The sequence below is a fragment of the Neospora caninum genome, chromosome IV (assembly GCF_000208865.1).
Source record: "Neospora caninum Liverpool complete genome, chromosome IV".
Lineage (NCBI taxonomy): Eukaryota > Apicomplexa > Conoidasida > Eucoccidiorida > Sarcocystidae > Neospora > Neospora caninum.
The window spans coordinates 1,585,577-1,602,041 of NC_018389.1; the positions used below are offsets into that span (position 1 = coordinate 1,585,577).

The following is a 16,465-nucleotide window of genomic DNA, read 5'->3' on the forward strand; positions in this document are numbered from 1 at the left end:
CTCCAATGCAGTCTCCCTCGCCTCCCTTGTCTTCGAGCCTCTGCGAGTCAACGCCACATGCATTGCCCTCGCATTCCAACGTCCCCGCTGAAGACGGCGAAAACAACAGATGACGGTGTTTTCCTCGTTTCACACATTTTTGACGTCTTCGGACACTGTGAAGAAACACTTAACCAACAGGGGTTTCCCCTTTCGTCTCTGCCTATGAAAACAAGGTGACAACACTGCTTCACATGCTCCACACGAGAATCCGGAGAGCGAAAAACGAAAGACAAGGCATTTTTCCTTTCTGCAAGCGGCAACGGCATGCCAGAAACCCGAAGCGCACACGGACACAGCTGGCGCTCTAACGTGCTTTCTGCGTTTACCGACAAAGTCACGCAAAAGAAGAAACACAGAAACCCTTTCGCCCCGAGCGTTTATAAGGTCGAAATACAAAGTGGACAACCCGCGGCCGCCGACCCTCCTATCGGTTTGGCAGACGTTCGGAGATGCAGGCGAATGTGGGGCACACATGCTGCTTTTCCACGTTTCCGGTGATTTTTGCGACCGACAAAAAATGCAGCAAAACTAAGCTGTCTGCGTGGTTCTCGTCCCGTCGGGGAACGAATGGAGCTCCGCAGCGGCGGCTTCTCCTCTGCTCTTCCTGCCACACTGCTGAGGCTAAAGGAACAGGCATGAACTCCCTTGCATACGCTAACGCTGAACCTCCCTCTTGGAGAGTTTCCCGCAGACGCCGCACGTCTCTTCACCCTCACTGGCTTCGCCGCGTGTCCTCGGAAAGGTGACAATTCCTCACAGAACTAGAGATTCAGGAATTATGAGAGGGCGACACACGCGGCCACGCCCAACGATCCTTGCCTTCAAAGCAGAAGAAAGGAACGTGCCCGCAGCTCACTATCGTTCACCTCAGAATATCCGGAGGGAGACAGAAACGTCTTTCCTCTTAATTTGCTTTCGCTTGCATTTTCCTGCTCATCGGCCACACAAACGGAACATGCGGCAGTTTGCCGTTTCGCCTGACTCGAGTGCCGGCGACGTTCCATGACCACACCTACTTCGCTCATCCTCCTCCCGCGTGACCCGCTTCTCAACCGTCTTTCCAGCTTCGCATGCATGCGCCAAAAAAACCAAGGTTTGTACACTTGTCGCTTTGGTCTCACCAACTATGATGACGGCCCGCCGTACGAAGAAGTACCATTGTCACCGCTTGCCAAGCACTGCCTCCTTTTCTCGCCAGCACCATGAATGCAGCAAGCGAGAAGCCTACTCGTCAGCATCCGCCACCGGATGAGACAGGGTAATGTCACGAACGAGAAAACCAAGGATGGGGAAAGAAACAGGATCCGTGCTGTTTTTCGGTTTGCGTAGTCGTTCTCCTTCCCTTCTGCATCCGTCCCCGCCCCTAAGGTGTTCACGGCCCCGACTGGGTGTTCCGTGCTTTTCCTCTCCAACGAAGCGGCTAGAGGTTATGAGACTTCCTTCCTCCTTCCTTGCCTGATGGCGCTGCTTCTCCCCTCTACTAAACTCGCCTCCCTTCCGCTCTTGCTGCTGGTCGGACTGCAGCGCTTCTACGTCAGATTGCGACAAGAGGAGCGCCTGGCATTCTGCCCATCGAACCTCTCCTGTCTGGGTCTCCTTGTCATCGGCGTCGTCCGCAACTACAGATTGGGCGTCTCCAGCGAAATAAGAAAACCTTTCGCTCGTGCGTGGAGACTTTGGACACGAAGAAGCGCAAGTCGTGCCGGCAGTCGCGCCTTCACCTGATCCCGCCTGCGATTTTTCCTTGAGTTCTGTTATCTTGTCTTGCAATCCAGCATCGTTGGCGTCACCCGTTTCACGACGCATCTCCTCTCTTGCCAATATTGTGTCTCTCCTCTGCTCAATATCGCTGTCCTCTGTCGCAGACCGTGCTCCCCCGTTTCTTTCAACGTTCCTCTCCCTCACACCTCCGTCGTTTGCCTCCAGCGGCTTCGTCTTCTTCGGCGTCCCCGCATGCTGCGCGAGCGCTGTCCTCAGTGCAAGCAACTTTCTCATGTCCCTCTCTAGCTTCGCCTTATATTCGGCGACAAGCCGAGCTGCGAGGGCCGCGCCAATCTCCTCTTCATCGCAACAGACGCAGAGCCCTTTGTTGTACCGAAGACAATGGCCGCCAATGGTATACGAACAGTCAGGAGTGCCTCCACTGGAGAAGTCGGGTACCTGGAGAGAGTGTCGCGTCCTTGCGGCTTCGAAGCTGTCCTCGGGTGGACCCAATGCGGCTGAGAGGCAACTGCGCCCGTGAGGAAGTGAGTGAGTTCCTGCGCAACCGGAAGAACCTTGAGGGCACATGTCGCGTCGGCCACCTTTCGGTGACCCAATTTCCAGTTTGGGTAACCTCCCAATTTGTCCTTCGGTGTCTGTACACCCAGGACAAGCTCGGGTGATTGGATGGAGCTCAATCGGGCGCAATTCGAAGCCAAATGCCTCTGCAAAGACAGCGAACGGGGAGACGAAGGCCATAGCGTGCGCGGGGGAAGAGAAAAATTTCTTCCGCGGAGAAAAGAGCAACTCAATTGTCCGAATGCGAGGGAAGTGCGAGAGCAGAGAACGCACGTGGCGCTGGACAGGCCGAGGGACGACCGGGAGCGACTTGGAGACGACGAGAGGTAAGGGCGCGGAGAAAGCCTCTGAGGACGGAAACGAAGGCAAAGAAATAGATGACGCAGAAGACGAGGAAGACGAGATGCGGAGAGAACGGCGAGAGAGGGGTGGAGGGCCCTGACAATTCGGAGGCGAGGACGAAGAAAAGTCGCCGGCCGGCCTCGCGCCTTCCGCATGAGCTGACCCGGATGTACCATCCTCACGTGGACGGCGACGCGAACGGGAAGGAGAGTTCATCTGCATGCACGCGGCGGCAGTGGACACATTCGAACCCGAGAATCCCTCGTCTCGTCCTGAAGCAACTCCGTGGTTGGAGGTGGACATCGGACAGGACGTGGAGGACGGAGAACAAGAGTTGGAAGAAGCAACGGGCGATGTGTCCACGTCAGTACTCCCGCGTGGATATTCCCCCCCGTGCCTGCTGGCTCCACCCCTGTGCACATTACACTCCGTGGAAGGTCTTCGAGTTCTTCTTCTCTCGGGTGTCTGTTCTCCCCCTTCATGACGCCCGCCCCGTTCTCGCTCCGCTGTTTGTCTTTCCTCAGCAAGACCTCTCTCTTCACTTTCACCACTGCCCAGGCAGGCGTTGTCCTCTCCTTCGTCTCCTGCCTCTGCGTCGCTGCCACTGGGGCCTTCTCGGAGATCCGCTGTCGCCGCGTCCTCGCTGCTTCGCTTGCCCTCGTCTCCGGTTCGGCGCCGTTCTGTTTCTTCCTCGTGGAGCCGTCGCACCCGCGCTTCCTCCTGCACATCCTCTCTCTGCATTTGCTGCACAAGGTCGATTTCAGCTTTCCTGACCCGGTCGAGTTCCCCGGGAGAGAGTGTGTCGCGCAGATCTTCATTCCGGTAGTTGACGATCCGAAGGAGGTCGAGAGGCGGCCTCGCGTCCACAGGCAACGCAAAGACGTGACTCGCCAAGGCGTCGAAAAAGTAGCTGTTCTCCAAGACGAAACTGCGAACCTCAACACCGCGCAAACGCGTCTGGAGCAGCCACATCACAGAGGAGTCGCAGGGAACAGAGAGAGAAAAGATGACGAATGCGAAGGAAGGCACGGACGAGAAAAAACCAGCCAGATGGAGAGCGCAGCAGCGAGAGCGACTGAGAGAGACGGACACACACCCAGGGAAGGCGAGAAAGGGGAGACCCAGCGCGGCGAGAGAGGATGCACACACACACACGCACCGAGAAGCGGAGTGGCACCAGTGGCCGCACGAAGCCCAGAGCTGATTGACGAACCAGAAGGGAGCGCAGAACTGGAGACCGAGTTGTTGGAAGTAAACACCGCTCTCAGATTCCTGCAGAGGAGCCGAAAGCGCGGGATTGCCTACGCGCTTCCGCCAAACGAGTTGACAAGATGCCAGCTCACTGATTCGAATCCCCACATCCCACGTCTTTATATGGAGTCGCACACACCATCTCCTGCCTTCTGCCTGCTACTGTCTACGCAGTTGTCCACAGCTCGAGGCCTGCTTCCCTGCATGCGCAGGCAACCCTGTTCCAAAGAGGAGACGCGCAGGCCCCGGCAGAAAAGCACGGGACGTTCCCGAGATTGTTTGCTGCGCCACCCAAGTGCCTTGCCTCGATTCCAAGCACACCAGACGTTGCGACTCTCAACTGCACACTTACCAGAAGCGCCGCGCGTTCCGCCGTCGCAATCGTCGAGATGACGTCTTCGAGGGGGAGGCAGAAGCACGGGACGTTCCCGAGAATGGTTGCTGCGCGTCCTCGAACACCCCCCCGCGTGCGTCGCTGGTCGTGTCTCGGAGCGTCTGCGCCTCTGCTCCGCGGAGGCGCGTGGCCAGCCGCCCTGGGCGTCCCCCCCGTCCCTTCGCCTTCCTCGCCGACTCCGCCCTCCTCGCCTTCGCTGTCGCCATCGAGACCGAGACCAGCATTCGCAAACACTTCCAGATGCGTCCGATTCCCGCGCATACCCACGTGAACCGCTGGCGGCGAGGCGAGCGTCGAGGACGCCTGCCGAGCCGCTGCGGACAGAAATACCGACGGAGAAGCGGGAAAGACGGGAGACGAAGGACGGTTGGCCGAGGCAGGCGAGGACGCAGAGGACGCAGAGGACGAAAGGGAGGGTCGAGCGGTTAGGCTGCGCAGCTGGCTGGGTGTGGCGCGGGAAGAATCATTTCCGACCCGCGGACGGCGCGACAGAGGACGCGAGCTTGGCACTTCAACGTCGTGGGCTCGTCCATTTCGGTTCCTTTCTTCGGGAATCGGTTTTCGTGGCAAAACGCTGCGTCGCCCGAGACAGCGCGGGGGCATCCGCCCGGGCGACGCTCGCGCCGGGAGGACGTCGGAACCGACATGCAAACAGAGCGGTGTGGACCAGATGTCGATGGGGCGCGGTTCTTCTGTGTGTTTGCATCGGTCTCTTCCCGCCTCGCAGTTGTCTTCCGTGTTCTCGCGCGACGCGTCCGCCGACCTGGGAGAGGAAGAGGTCGCGGAGTCTTGACAGATTCGGGAGGGAGGCGACGAGCGAGGGCGACGGGAAGAAGCGAAAGTGTGAGGGGAGTGGCTGCGCACGCCGCGAGATGCGGGATCGTCGGACGAAGCAGGGACAGCGGGTCGAGGATCCTCAGGACCCGGAGCAGAAACAGAAAAGACAAAAGACGCCAGCGAGGAGAGGGTGGAAAGCATCTTGAAGAGGCTAGAAGGGGCCGGGTATACGGCGCTGTGGACGGGACATACGCAGTAGGAGGTAGAGGGACCGAGCGAAAACAAAGCCCGCAGTCAACGCGGAAAAACGACCGCCGCACTCGAGGTGAGCCTCTTTTCAGTAAGCACTGAAAAGCGCGGGAAGTACGGAACAAACACAGCGCGAGGTTACACTCGCAGCTGTTTCAAAGTGACGCGCTCTGGCGCATGTGTAGGGCACATATACCTCCAGCAGCTCGTCGCAGGAGAAAGCCAGACTGCAAGACAAACCAAAATCCGAGCTCTTTGCTCTCGAGTCATCGCTTCATTTTGCTGGGTCACGGCGCTTCTGTTTGTCCCCGGAACCAAAGTCTGTTTTTTCCCTCTCAGAATGTGCGAAGCGCTGCCACAGCTGGGCGAACGCACGAGACCCGGCTGACTATAGCGAGAGAGGCACAAGGCGCAGTTGCCTGGCGGAAAACATCGGCCTCTCTACGGACCTCCGTTCGCCCGTGAACGAAGATGAGGAAGAACCAAAAAGCAATCGCGACAGAAACGCACGCTCGCGTGACTCTGGGCCTCACAAAGGCTCAACGTCGACGGCGTCTCTTTCCACAGCAAAGGGGTGAGAACCTGCGAGCGGCGAGGCCTTCCTCGCTGGATAGGCTCTAGCCGAGTCGGGAAGTAGAACCGAGAGGAAGCGTGCAGATTGGCAAGAAAGTCCAAACGGAGGGACAGAACGCTCCAGTGTAAAACCCAGCATATTTACTGCCACGGCACACGCAGAGCGTCCATCTTCCCCCCACGTCTCTCCCTTCCCATCGCGTTCCGTAGGCACCAGGAGACTCTCGAGTTGGGGGCGAAGAAGTTGCGCACCTGGTTTTTTTTTCGCTTGCGTTCGACAAGATGGGACAGAAGGAGAGGAACGCCGCGAGTCTGTTGACTCCGCGTCTGCTTTCATAACACACAAAGGAGAGTGTCGTACGGGCCGTTTGTGCTTTCGTGAGAAAATGTTGCAGGGAGGGAGGTGTTAACTCCTTGCTCCGAGGTGATGCAGGCGTAAACGCAGTACGGCTGCAGCGGCGCTAGGAAGGCTCTGCTCTTTCTGCGTGGAGCGGCGTCGATTCGTTTTTAAAACCAAACGCTGAATTAAGTTTCGTCTCTGGCAGTTATTGCTTGTGGCGTGGTTCCGTGATGCGGGTCGCCTTCCTTCGCCGGCGGAAATCCGGTTTCATCGACCGGCAACTGGGCTGGTAGCGCTGCTGTTTCGATTGCCATCGTCCGACTCTTTTTACGGACGGTACGTAACCGCCTTTTTCGCCATGTGGAAGTGCGATCCCCTCACCTATTGTTTTACGTTTGTCTGCCGATGCCCCGTTCTTTTTCGTGGACAATTGCTCGCGTTTTCCTGCCTGTTTCGGATGCGTTTCTGCTAGCGCTAGCTCCCATGCCGGGTGTCTGTACCCCCGTTTTCCCCCGACTCCCGGGTTTCTGCTTTCGCTCGTGGAGCTTCGAGGAAACATCGTTGGCTTTTTCGGATCTCTGAGCGGTTTCGTTTGTCCTGCTGTCTCTCGCGGACGTGATCTGGCGTGTCGCCCCGTTGCTTCCGTCGCCTCCGACAACCTCCGGCCAGTGCCCGTGTATATCCCCGACTGCACATCCGGGGCACATGCATTTTTCACTTCTTTTTCCATGAGCCCATTTCTTCTTTGTCTTCGTCCTTCGCTCCCCTGCGCGAGGGGGAGAGGCTTTCCGTCTTCCTCGGAGAGGAGTTCGCCGCTTTTAAGTTAGCCGCTGTCGGCTTGCAATCGAACGCCGGCAGTCGATGCCCGGGGATGTCGATTGCCGATTTCCGCTGGGAAAAAGTCTGCCGTCTCAGGACCCGTGAGGGCTTCTGCTGATGGGCCAGCTCTGCATCTCCGCGGGGCTCCCAGTTCCCTTCTTCAACGCGTGCAGAGGCCGACTCGGCAGTGTCCCACGTCGATCCCCAAGTTGGCTCGTGTGCCGACCCGCTGTACGGGACAGCCTCACTCCGACGTAGAAAAATGGTAAGCGAAGAACCAGACTGCGGAACTTCGCCATCGGGCGACAGCGCCTCCTTTGCAGGTGCGGTCGAAAAAGGCCCCAGCTGCACGCGTTCTGGGGTCTGCGAACCCCACGCAGCAGAGCCGCTCCAACGGACCTTCAACCACGTCTACCGCGCTTCACAACTGAATGCAGCTCCCGTCTCAGATGCATTCGGCCATCACGCGAGTCAAGCTCCAGGAAAGGGACCAGCCGGTTCGACCTCTTTTCTAACCTATGGGAGAGCACTGCCCGCGTCGTGTTCAGAAAATCCGTCCTTTGCGCGGCCGTCCCCCTCGGCGATGGCCACAGAAGAGCATTCCTCTCTTGTCGCCACTCTCCCCGCTGACTACGCATGCGTGTTGCAGTCCCAGTCCACTTGGACGTCCTCGGTGCCTGGTCTCCCGGGCGGCGCTGGTGGAAGGGTGCGGGCTCTGGCCCGCATCAAGGCGCAGGCAGCCGAGCGCATGCGGAGGAAAGCAAAAGAAATCCGAGCTCCGCCTGATGGCGGTGATTTCTTCTCGGATTCATCGGAAGGTTTGACAGCGAAGGACGAGCCGACATCGGACTCGCCCAGCAGTCTGTCGGAGGCTGCGTCGTCTCGGTCCAGTTCGTCTGACAACACGTCTTCTTCCGGTGTAGCTACACCTGACAACAGAAGCGTCCCGAGCAGTGTCGAGAGCAAGCGGCCGGCCGACCGTGAAGCGGCGGGCTCCTCTAGCGAAACCAGCGACGACAGTCTGTTTTCCGATAACCGGACGTCAGACGACTCCAGCGAGGCGAACGATGGCGCTCGAACCCCCAGGCCGACTGCGCGGGCGGATCTTTTCTCGCTGTTTCGCGCGCGTGTGCCGGTGACAGGCCTGGGACGGCCGGGGACGGGACGACGGTCCAGCGAGCGCGGCGGCGAGTCAAGCAGATACCTACGCACGGCCTCATGGAGAGCGCGACACGGGCGGAGCAGCGGATCTGCAAACAACTCCCTGACCACGAGCCAGAGCAGCTTTCAGTCGTCTGTGGCGTTCACGTCGAGTGAAGACACGAACGTTTCGTCCGACACTAGTGTCGTCACCATGGAGATGAAAACGGCTGAAGGCAGCGACACAGATGTGGAGCATCCAAGAGAGAGGGGGACTGGAGCCACTGGGCTGTCGCACGTTTTTCAACGCCGACCGGCGTACCACTCGCGGTCGCCGACCTCTGTCTCCCCGTCCCCTGGACTCAGCGGGAACATGCATTCCTCGGCGCGCCGCCGACACCGCGCGAGGAATCACCGTTCGCTTCCTCGTCACCCCTGCAGAGTTGTTCCGCCCAGGCGGCTCGCGCCGGCTCTGCGAAAAACGTTTCTCTCTTCCACGTACAGTTCCCACGCTTCTCGTTCGCTCTCTGCAAGTTTCCGAGCGGCGAGCTTCGGGTCTGGCGAGCTGCGCGCGTCGCCGCACTCGCTGGGCCGCGTGCGCGTCGCGCAAGGGGCTCGCACAGAGAGGCGCGCGCGGCGCTCCGGGAGGGTGCCTGCGCTTCGTCTCCACTTGCTGTCGCGAGCCGCGAGTCTTCAGAGGGCGGACACAGGCGTCGGCGAGCGGCGGAGAAAGGGGATTGGGAGCGAGACACAGTCGGCCAGCAAAAGCAAGGCCGCCGGCTGGCTGCGACTCTTCACGCCGCTCTTTGGCATCCAGCAGGACCACGCGCGCGGCAGCCCGTGGACAGCTTTGTCTTCTGCGCGCTCGTCGTGTCCCGACGCGGGCGAACTGGAAGAGCAGCTGAGGGGCGAAGGCTCACGCAGAGCGCCTGTTGTGACGGGGAACGGCGGGAAAAAAGCGAGAGGGCCCGTCGATCCACCGCTGGAACCCCAAAGAGGCGAGGCAGCCGTGGGGCGGGCGAACGGCGAAAACGCGACGGTGCAGAGCGCGTCAGCTCGGATGGCGCGGTCCGGGGCAGACGCGAGAACCGCTGAAGGAGCAGAGATGGAAAACAGGCCTCGAGTATTTCGTCTAGGCGAAGGGCGTGAGAAAGGCACCACCTCACGGACCTCCACTTCACCCAGCGCCGTCGGGAGGTCCGGACGAGGCGAGGGTCTCTCTGCGTCTCGACACAGAGTGCATGTGCGCCTCTCCTCTGTGGATTCCTCGCTTTCACCTTCGTCGTCGTCGCCTTCACCTTCGTCGTCGTCGCCTTCATCTTCGTCGTTGTCGCCTTCATCATCGTCGTTGTCGCCTTCGTCTTCGTCGTTGTCGCCTTCGTCTTCGTCGTTGCCTTCGCGTTCCCAGTCTTTGTCTTCGCGATCAGAGTCTCTGTCCCCTCCTCGCTCGCTGTCCTCGTCGTCGCGCAGCGCGTCTCCGCGGCGGCGAGAGGAGCCTCGGCCGGTCGATTCGAGGGCTGCTGGACACGCTGAGAGGCGAGGGAAGCGCGACAAGTCGGCTGCAGGGTTGAGCTTCTTCGACTTGCTCCGTCTCGCTCCGTCGTCCCGGAGCCGAGAGCGGAGAGGGAGACGAAGGGACCGCCGTGCGCCTTCTGTTTCCCCGTCTTCGCCCGGAGTCCCCGAGGCCGAGAGAGAACGCTCGGTGCGGGAACAGACCTATGTGGGCGCGGGAGCTGGAGGAGGCGCAACCCAGAGCTCGCCGCGCAGCCAGTCACCGCGAGAGACGAAGGTTCGCCGCGACGTCCGAAAGGACAAGGCAGAGGAAGCGCGAGAGGCGCTGGGATACGAGCGACAGACGGCGCGGGTGAAGAAGGAGGTTGAGGAAGCACGCGGCGCGGGGCGACTGGGGGAAGAAGGAAGAAAAGATCGCGAGAGGAAGGGAGACAGCGTGGACGAAGGCGGAGACGCGCAGCGTCGTCAGAGCGCAGACCAGTTGAACCCAGGGAGTGATCTGAAGAGCAGCGGTTCTCTCACCAACTCTTCACAGTCTCTGCGCTTCGCTTCCCCCTTCTCGCCGTCGCCGTCTGCGGCCTCACCGCCCTCGTCTCCCCGCTCGCAGCCTGTCCTCGTGTCATCCGCCGGGTTGTCCTGCGTCCTGTCGGACTCTTCCCAGACGACGGCGCCGCCATCAACAGCGCCGGGGGCGTCCGTCGATCAGCCGACGCAGAGCCCAGAGCGCAGCGACACGCCGTGCACAACGCCGCAGGACAGTCACGTTGATTTGGAGAAGGCGGAGGGTACACTCCGCGAACAGGCCGAAGGAGGAAACGGGCGAAAAGGCGCTGCCGATGCGAAAGAGGCGGTAGGCGATCGCAAGGTGGGCTATCAGTCGCGTGCGAGTCTGGAGTCTTGCGCTTCCCGATCCACGGCATCTCGCGCCTCTCTCGCCTCTTCGTTTTCGTCGTGTGGTTTCTCGTCCTCGCTGGCGTCTTCGCATTGTGAATGTGGAGGCCCGACCAGCTCGTCGTGGACAGATGAAGAGTCCGAAAGGAGGCCGGAGAAGAGGGAGAGGCCGACAAGGAATGAGGCGACGCGCACAGCGGACTCATCCCTCGTGCCGACATCTTCCACCCCGACGCGCCCTGAGGGCCCATCCTGGAACGCTGCGCTGTCCCGACGCTATTCAGATCAGCCTGAGGCGCATCATCCACACAGCGAGGGCGGCCTTGATTCCTCTCCTGCTGGGCCTTCCTCGCCCCCGTTCCGCTCCCCTCCCTCTTGCTCTTCGTCGTCTTCCTCGTCCTCCCCTACTTCCTGTTCTGCGTCGTCCTCTTCTTCATCCTCTCCTTCCCCGACGTCCTGTTCTTCTTCATCTGTTTCGTCTTCTTCGCCTCCCTCTTCTTCCTCCCCTCCCTCGGCTTCTTCCTCCTCTTCTTCGTCCTCATCTTCGTCCTCGTCTTCTTCGTCCTCATCTTCGTCCTCGTCTTCTTCGTCCTCGTCTTCCTCTTCTTACTCTGCGTACTGTTCCGTCGCGCCTCGAGCGGGATCTGAGCTGGAGGGTTCGGGTTCTTCCCGAGAGTCGTCTGTCGCCTCTAGCTCTTCGTTTCCGCCCGGCGCGTCTCGCCAGTCGGCCCCCGCTCAAACCGTGCCCAAGTCGAAGTTCCAGTGGGTGAACCTCGACCGACTACCCCTCACGTCGCAAGTGGCGTTCGACGATTTCGCGCAGGTCGTCCGCCGGCGCGCCTGTGCCGGTCGCCTCTGTGGCTTCTGTTGCTGCTGCATTGGCTGCAGTACAGACAGCGCGCACCCACCGGCGGGCAGTGCACCCGCGTCCGCGTCGCGGAAAGACGGCGCCTGCACGTGCGTCTGTGGGACGTGCTGCTGCCGAGATCGGCAGAGTCCGGACTCGGAAGAAGGGCTGAAGCGGCGTGCCTCGACGGCGCATGTGTCGCGCCAGGCCGCGCTCGATCTCTCCTTTCTCTTTGATATGCGGGACGGCGGAGCGCTTGCCTCGGGGTTCTCTGGGTTCTCGAGCGCGGGTCAGGCGCCGCTTGCGGGGTCCGCGGCGCCCTCGATGGCGACGTTCCTCGCCACGCGCCTGCCGTCGTTCCACGCGGGCCTTCCTCCAGCCCGTCTGGCGGAGCTCCAGGCGAACGCGGCGGCGCGGCTGGCCGCGACGATGGCGAACAAGGTTGCGCTGGCGGCGCGCTTTCTGGTGCATGCGCCCGCGAACCACCTGGTCATTCCGTCAGTCGACCTGTTTGTGGACCAGCGGAAACTGCGGTCGCTTATGATGGTTCCGAAGCGGAGCGTCACGGAGCAGGTGATGCGCATCCTCCAGCGCCTGCCGCGGTTTGCCTTGCCGCTGTACGAGTCGTTTCTGCTCGAGCAGGTGTGCGAAGACCCGGTCCTCCACCCGCGTCTCCAGGGGCTGGAGATCCCCTTCCGCCTCCTGACGCACGACTTTGTTTTCCTGGGCAGCTACGCGTACCTCGCAGATCTCCCGCCCTGGTCACGCCCCCCCGTCAAGGTCCTGCGCATCTACAAATTCCAGCAGCTGCAGCTGGTGGATGCGGGCGAGAGCCGCGAGGTCCCGGGCGTGTCGTCTCCGCGGCGCGGAGACAGATTCGCGCGCGGCCGCAGCGATGCGCTCAACCCCACTGAGGCGGCGCTCGACGCCGGAGGGTGGCGAGGCAGGCGGGCACTTGTTTCCCGTGGCGGCAGGCCGGGAGGGAGCGACCGCATGGAAAGCCACGGCAGCGACGCCCACACGGCGTCCAGCTCCTCGACGTCGGGATGGGGGTCCGAGGCCCGAGAGACGTCGGACGCGCGGACTGTCTCGACCCTGGACGGAACTGCGAGCGCGGTTCTTTGGAGACGCGGCGCGAGCGGCGGGGACGACAGCCGCCTCGAGTCGGCCTCGTCCGCCGAGGGCCAGCTCTCGAGCGCAGGGCGGGCGTGGGTGGAGGGGGACACGCGCGCGAGAGAGATGCGAAGAGCCTCGGGGGCGATGAACGAGGACGAGACTCTGGGCAGTTCTTCCCCGAGTCTGGGCCCTCGCCCCAGAGGCAGCACCTACGCCGCGCCGCGGTATGGAGCGCGGCCGGATGACCTCGAGGCGGAGCATCTGCAAGGTCTCGCGCTGTACAATTTGAAGCTGCTGATCCGCGACTTTGAGGAGACGCTCGAAGTCGTCGAACTCCATTACGGAGAAATGTTCTTCATTGAGGGCGACGTGTTTGCCTACTTTCGCGGGATTGCGGCGTTCATGGAAGACCAGCACTTTCAGCTAGAAAGCATCAAGTGCCGGCGGAAGGACGGACCGCCTATCGCCCTGCGGCCTCAAGGCGCTGCTGCGTTTCCAGGAGGCGGGGGGCGAACGTTTGACCGGGCGGGCTGGAGCTGGGGAGGAGAAGGCCGCCGGCGACCGGGCGCGAGCGGACGTGGCGACCGCGAGGAACAGCCGCAAGCACGCAGCAGCCGGAAGGCGTGCGGGATGTGTTGTCGCTGCGCGGCGCGGCAGGCGGCGACGGCTGCCTGCCGTGAAAGAGAGGTGGGGGCCGAGGGAGAAGCAGCGAGCGACGCGCGAGAGGAGCGAGAGCGAACAGGCCGAGAGTGGAGAGGTCGGGACAGCGACGCAAACCCTTCCTCCGAAGAGGAAGAGGGAGGCTGGAGGAGAAGACGCCAGGAGCTGCGGGGGTTCCGAGATGAAGGCGGCTGGGGGAACGCGCGGAGACAGGGGCGGGAGGGCGCCGAGGGCGGAAGGAGAGAAGACCTTGATGCGGCCGCGGGCTTCGGCACGTACGCCCCAGGTCCAGGGGGACGCGACTCCGACTCGGAGACGGAGGACGACGGCGCAGGAGACGAGACAGACGATGAAGACGTCGATGGATTTGTTCGCTCGCGAACGATTGTCGATGAGGTCTACGGCGCGCGAGATGAAGGTGGAATCGGTAAGCTCAGAAAACAAGACGGATGCGGGGAACTGCCGCGCGACCTTTGGGCTTTCATGGGGCAGCCAGTGAAGACGTTCCCAGTATAGTTGAGGGCCGAGCGCGAACACGCGAACCCTCTCTGCGCGATTGAAACGAAGGCGCCGTATGCCTTTCCCCCTGGGACGAAAAACGAAGGTTCCGATTCCAAACAATGCAAGCAAACAGATAAAGCTTGAGATGGTCCTTCGGAGAGGTTCTAAGAAGGGAGAAAAGGCAGCCGAGACTGCTCCGGTGGTTCCAGTGCTGTGATGGCTAAACTACAGGGGCGAACGGGAGACTCCATCGATTCCATGCTTGGGCCTCCGTTCGTCGATGGGGTGAGCACCCTTCGCAAGCAGACGTTTTTTTGCGCAGTCAAGGTCACCAGCTGTGTGCCGTCGTTTTCGAACTGCTTTTTGAAGTGGCTGCTTGGTGTGTCTCTTTCTCGCCAGGTTCGGGACTTGCGAGGACCTTCACGAATTTTGTCCGGGCTCTCGACACGAGCCGACGCCGGCGCACAGACGTCGTCGTCGAGGGGTCGGTTGCCCCGTCGTTCTTTGGCGTCGGGTCTTCGCCGTTGTCACCTTTGTCGCCTTCTCCCGGCTTTGCAGCCGGCCGCAGCCGTCGCGACGACTGGGGCGTTCGCGGCTCAAAGGTGGCCATTCATTCCGTGACGTTCGTGAAGAAACCGCCGAGTCTCTTTCCGCCGAGTCTCTTCGAGGAGACAGAAAGGCCGCCTGGCCGGGAGCGACAGGCGCGCCAGAGCGGCGAGGCGGGAGGCGCCAGTGGGGGCGCGGGAGACAGAGAAGGAGACTGGGAACAGGGCGCGGAGGGCGAGGCGGGACGTGGCGAAGGCGCGCAGCCCCATGGGCGCCGCGCGACGTTCCTCGGCTATCTGCTGGGCGACGAGGAGGTCGATGAGGACGACGATCTTCTCACCTTTCTTGATAGCGCCTGGTATTAGCCGAAGGCGCGAAGAAAAAGGGAAGAAGTTCGAAGCGGAGCGAGAGGACGAGAATGACGGAGTAAGGCGAGAAGACGAGATACGTTTCAGGAGCGAAATTCGAAGGCGGGGGATCTCCTTCCGGATTCAGAGTGATCGGGGTTTTCAGGGGTGCGTTCGGGTCGAGGAATTGGGGGGGTGCGGGGAACACTTCGGTTCAGAATTTTTGGTGGGTGAGTGAGAAGTCAGAAAGGCGAGAGGGCGATGACATTGCAGACGATCGAGAGGTACCTGAGGATGGCGAGAAGAGAGGATTGCCTCCGTTGCGATGTGGGAAGTCAAACAGAAGATCGAGACGGGAGAGTGACGTGTGGCGCGGCCTGAAAAACCCTCGCTTGCATGCCTTCTCTCGCTGTTCAGAGTGGCTTTCGAGTCTTCGGAATTGCTGTCTCTGCTCATTTCCTGCTTGGGTGGTGTGAAGGCGACTCTACTGAACAGGAAAAGGGGCTGAACCAGTGAGAAGAAAACCGGGAAAGAAAAGCGCCGGAGACTGAAGGGTCGTGTTAACGAGTTGTGCTAGGAACTTGGGACAGGATCCAGGGACGGATGGCACTTGTACCTGCCAGGTGTTCGCGCGGGTCGCGGAGGCGAATCGCTCGGTGCTGCGTTTTCGTCGGAAATTGCAACTTTCCTTCTCTCTGCATCGGCGTGCAAATGCCCACTGTTTTCTCAAACCGTAATAGAGGGGTAGAATGCCATGCTATCAACGGGGGCGACCGCGCGATCGCCGCCTCGCGCTGGAGCTTTGTTTTGCCTCCGACACAGGCCTCACTCGCCTTACCGTTTTATTTCCAGATGCGTTCCGTGTGCACGAAACTACAACACAAATTAAGCTGAATGTCCGTGTCGCCTCTGTAGAGGAGAGAGACGTGAACAGGAAACTGCCGGTGTGGTCCGGCGAGGCTTATGGAGAGCTCCGTAGGTCTTCCAGACTCTTCGCACTAGAGGCGGTACGTCGCTGTCGGCCGCCTGGATGGGAAGTGGATTCCCAGTATAAGCCGTTTCTGGTGCTAGGCGAAGCCCTCGAGCCGTGACAGGCCGAGAGAGACGTTGGAAGGGGGCGTCTCGTGTCTGTCTGTGTGTGTCAAGACAGTTCGGAGGTGCGTTTGAGACGCGACAAAAAGCCGAATCACCCGAGTGGCCACGCCCATGTCCAGCGGCGGGTTTGTGGAGGAAGCGTTAATGCCCTGTTGTCAAGTGTATCGCGAGGTCGGTCCCGAAGCCGTCAGTCGGCGATGCGTCGCCTCATGTCTCACCAACGCCCTGTGTTTTCCCTTGCTTTCTAGCGTTTGGTCTACTTTCGATTTCCGCCCGTTCTCTCATGAGCGGCCTCGTTAAAAGTCCGCTGTTCCTCTTTGCCTGCTGCTCGGTTCTCCATTGCGCCTTCTCTGTGTCGCTTCCGCTTCTCACTTGCTGCCTTCGCATCTCATTTGTCTCTGTCTCATCTCTTTGTCTCTTTTTCGTGAGGCAAAGGACATAGGAGATCGCGTTAGGTCTTGGGAAAACGACTTCCGAACCCCCAGTATAGACTGGTACAAAGAAGTTGGCGCGGTTCAACCATTCGCAGTGGGGAGTGCATTTGCCTGGTAATTTTCAGCGAGCGATGCCGCGAGAAAGAAATTGCCTTCATGTGACAAGCTTGCAGAAACGAGGGAACCGTTTGTGTTCCGGGACACTCTGGACACTTGACAAGGAAATAGAGAACGCAGGCCGCAGCGCGAAGAACAGATGAAGCGACACAGCGAGCGGGAAGTGCAAAAAGTGCCCAAGAGGCAGGGCGG

General features: G+C 60.8%; 2 protein-coding genes across 2 annotated transcripts; one reads left to right on the forward strand and one right to left on the reverse strand.

Annotated features, from left to right (window-relative positions):
* Positions 1–1,266: 1,266 nt before the first annotated feature.
* Positions 1,267–4,570, reverse strand: NCLIV_011460 (conserved hypothetical protein; the record flags this gene model as incomplete). Its single annotated transcript, XM_003880664.1, has 3 exons — positions 1,267–2,669; positions 3,213–3,621; positions 4,268–4,570. 3 exons carry the CDS (start codon positions 4,568–4,570, stop codon positions 1,267–1,269), a joined length of 2,115 nt encoding a protein of 704 aa, XP_003880713.1.
* A 2,759-nt stretch (positions 4,571–7,329) lies between these two features.
* NCLIV_011470 (conserved hypothetical protein) lies at positions 7,330–14,645 on the forward strand (the record flags this gene model as incomplete). Its single annotated transcript, XM_003880665.1, has 2 exons — positions 7,330–13,660; positions 14,134–14,645. The coding sequence occupies 2 exons, from the start codon at positions 7,330–7,332 to the stop codon at positions 14,643–14,645; spliced, it is 6,843 nt and encodes a 2,280-aa protein (XP_003880714.1).
* Positions 14,646–16,465: the final 1,820 nt, after the last annotated feature.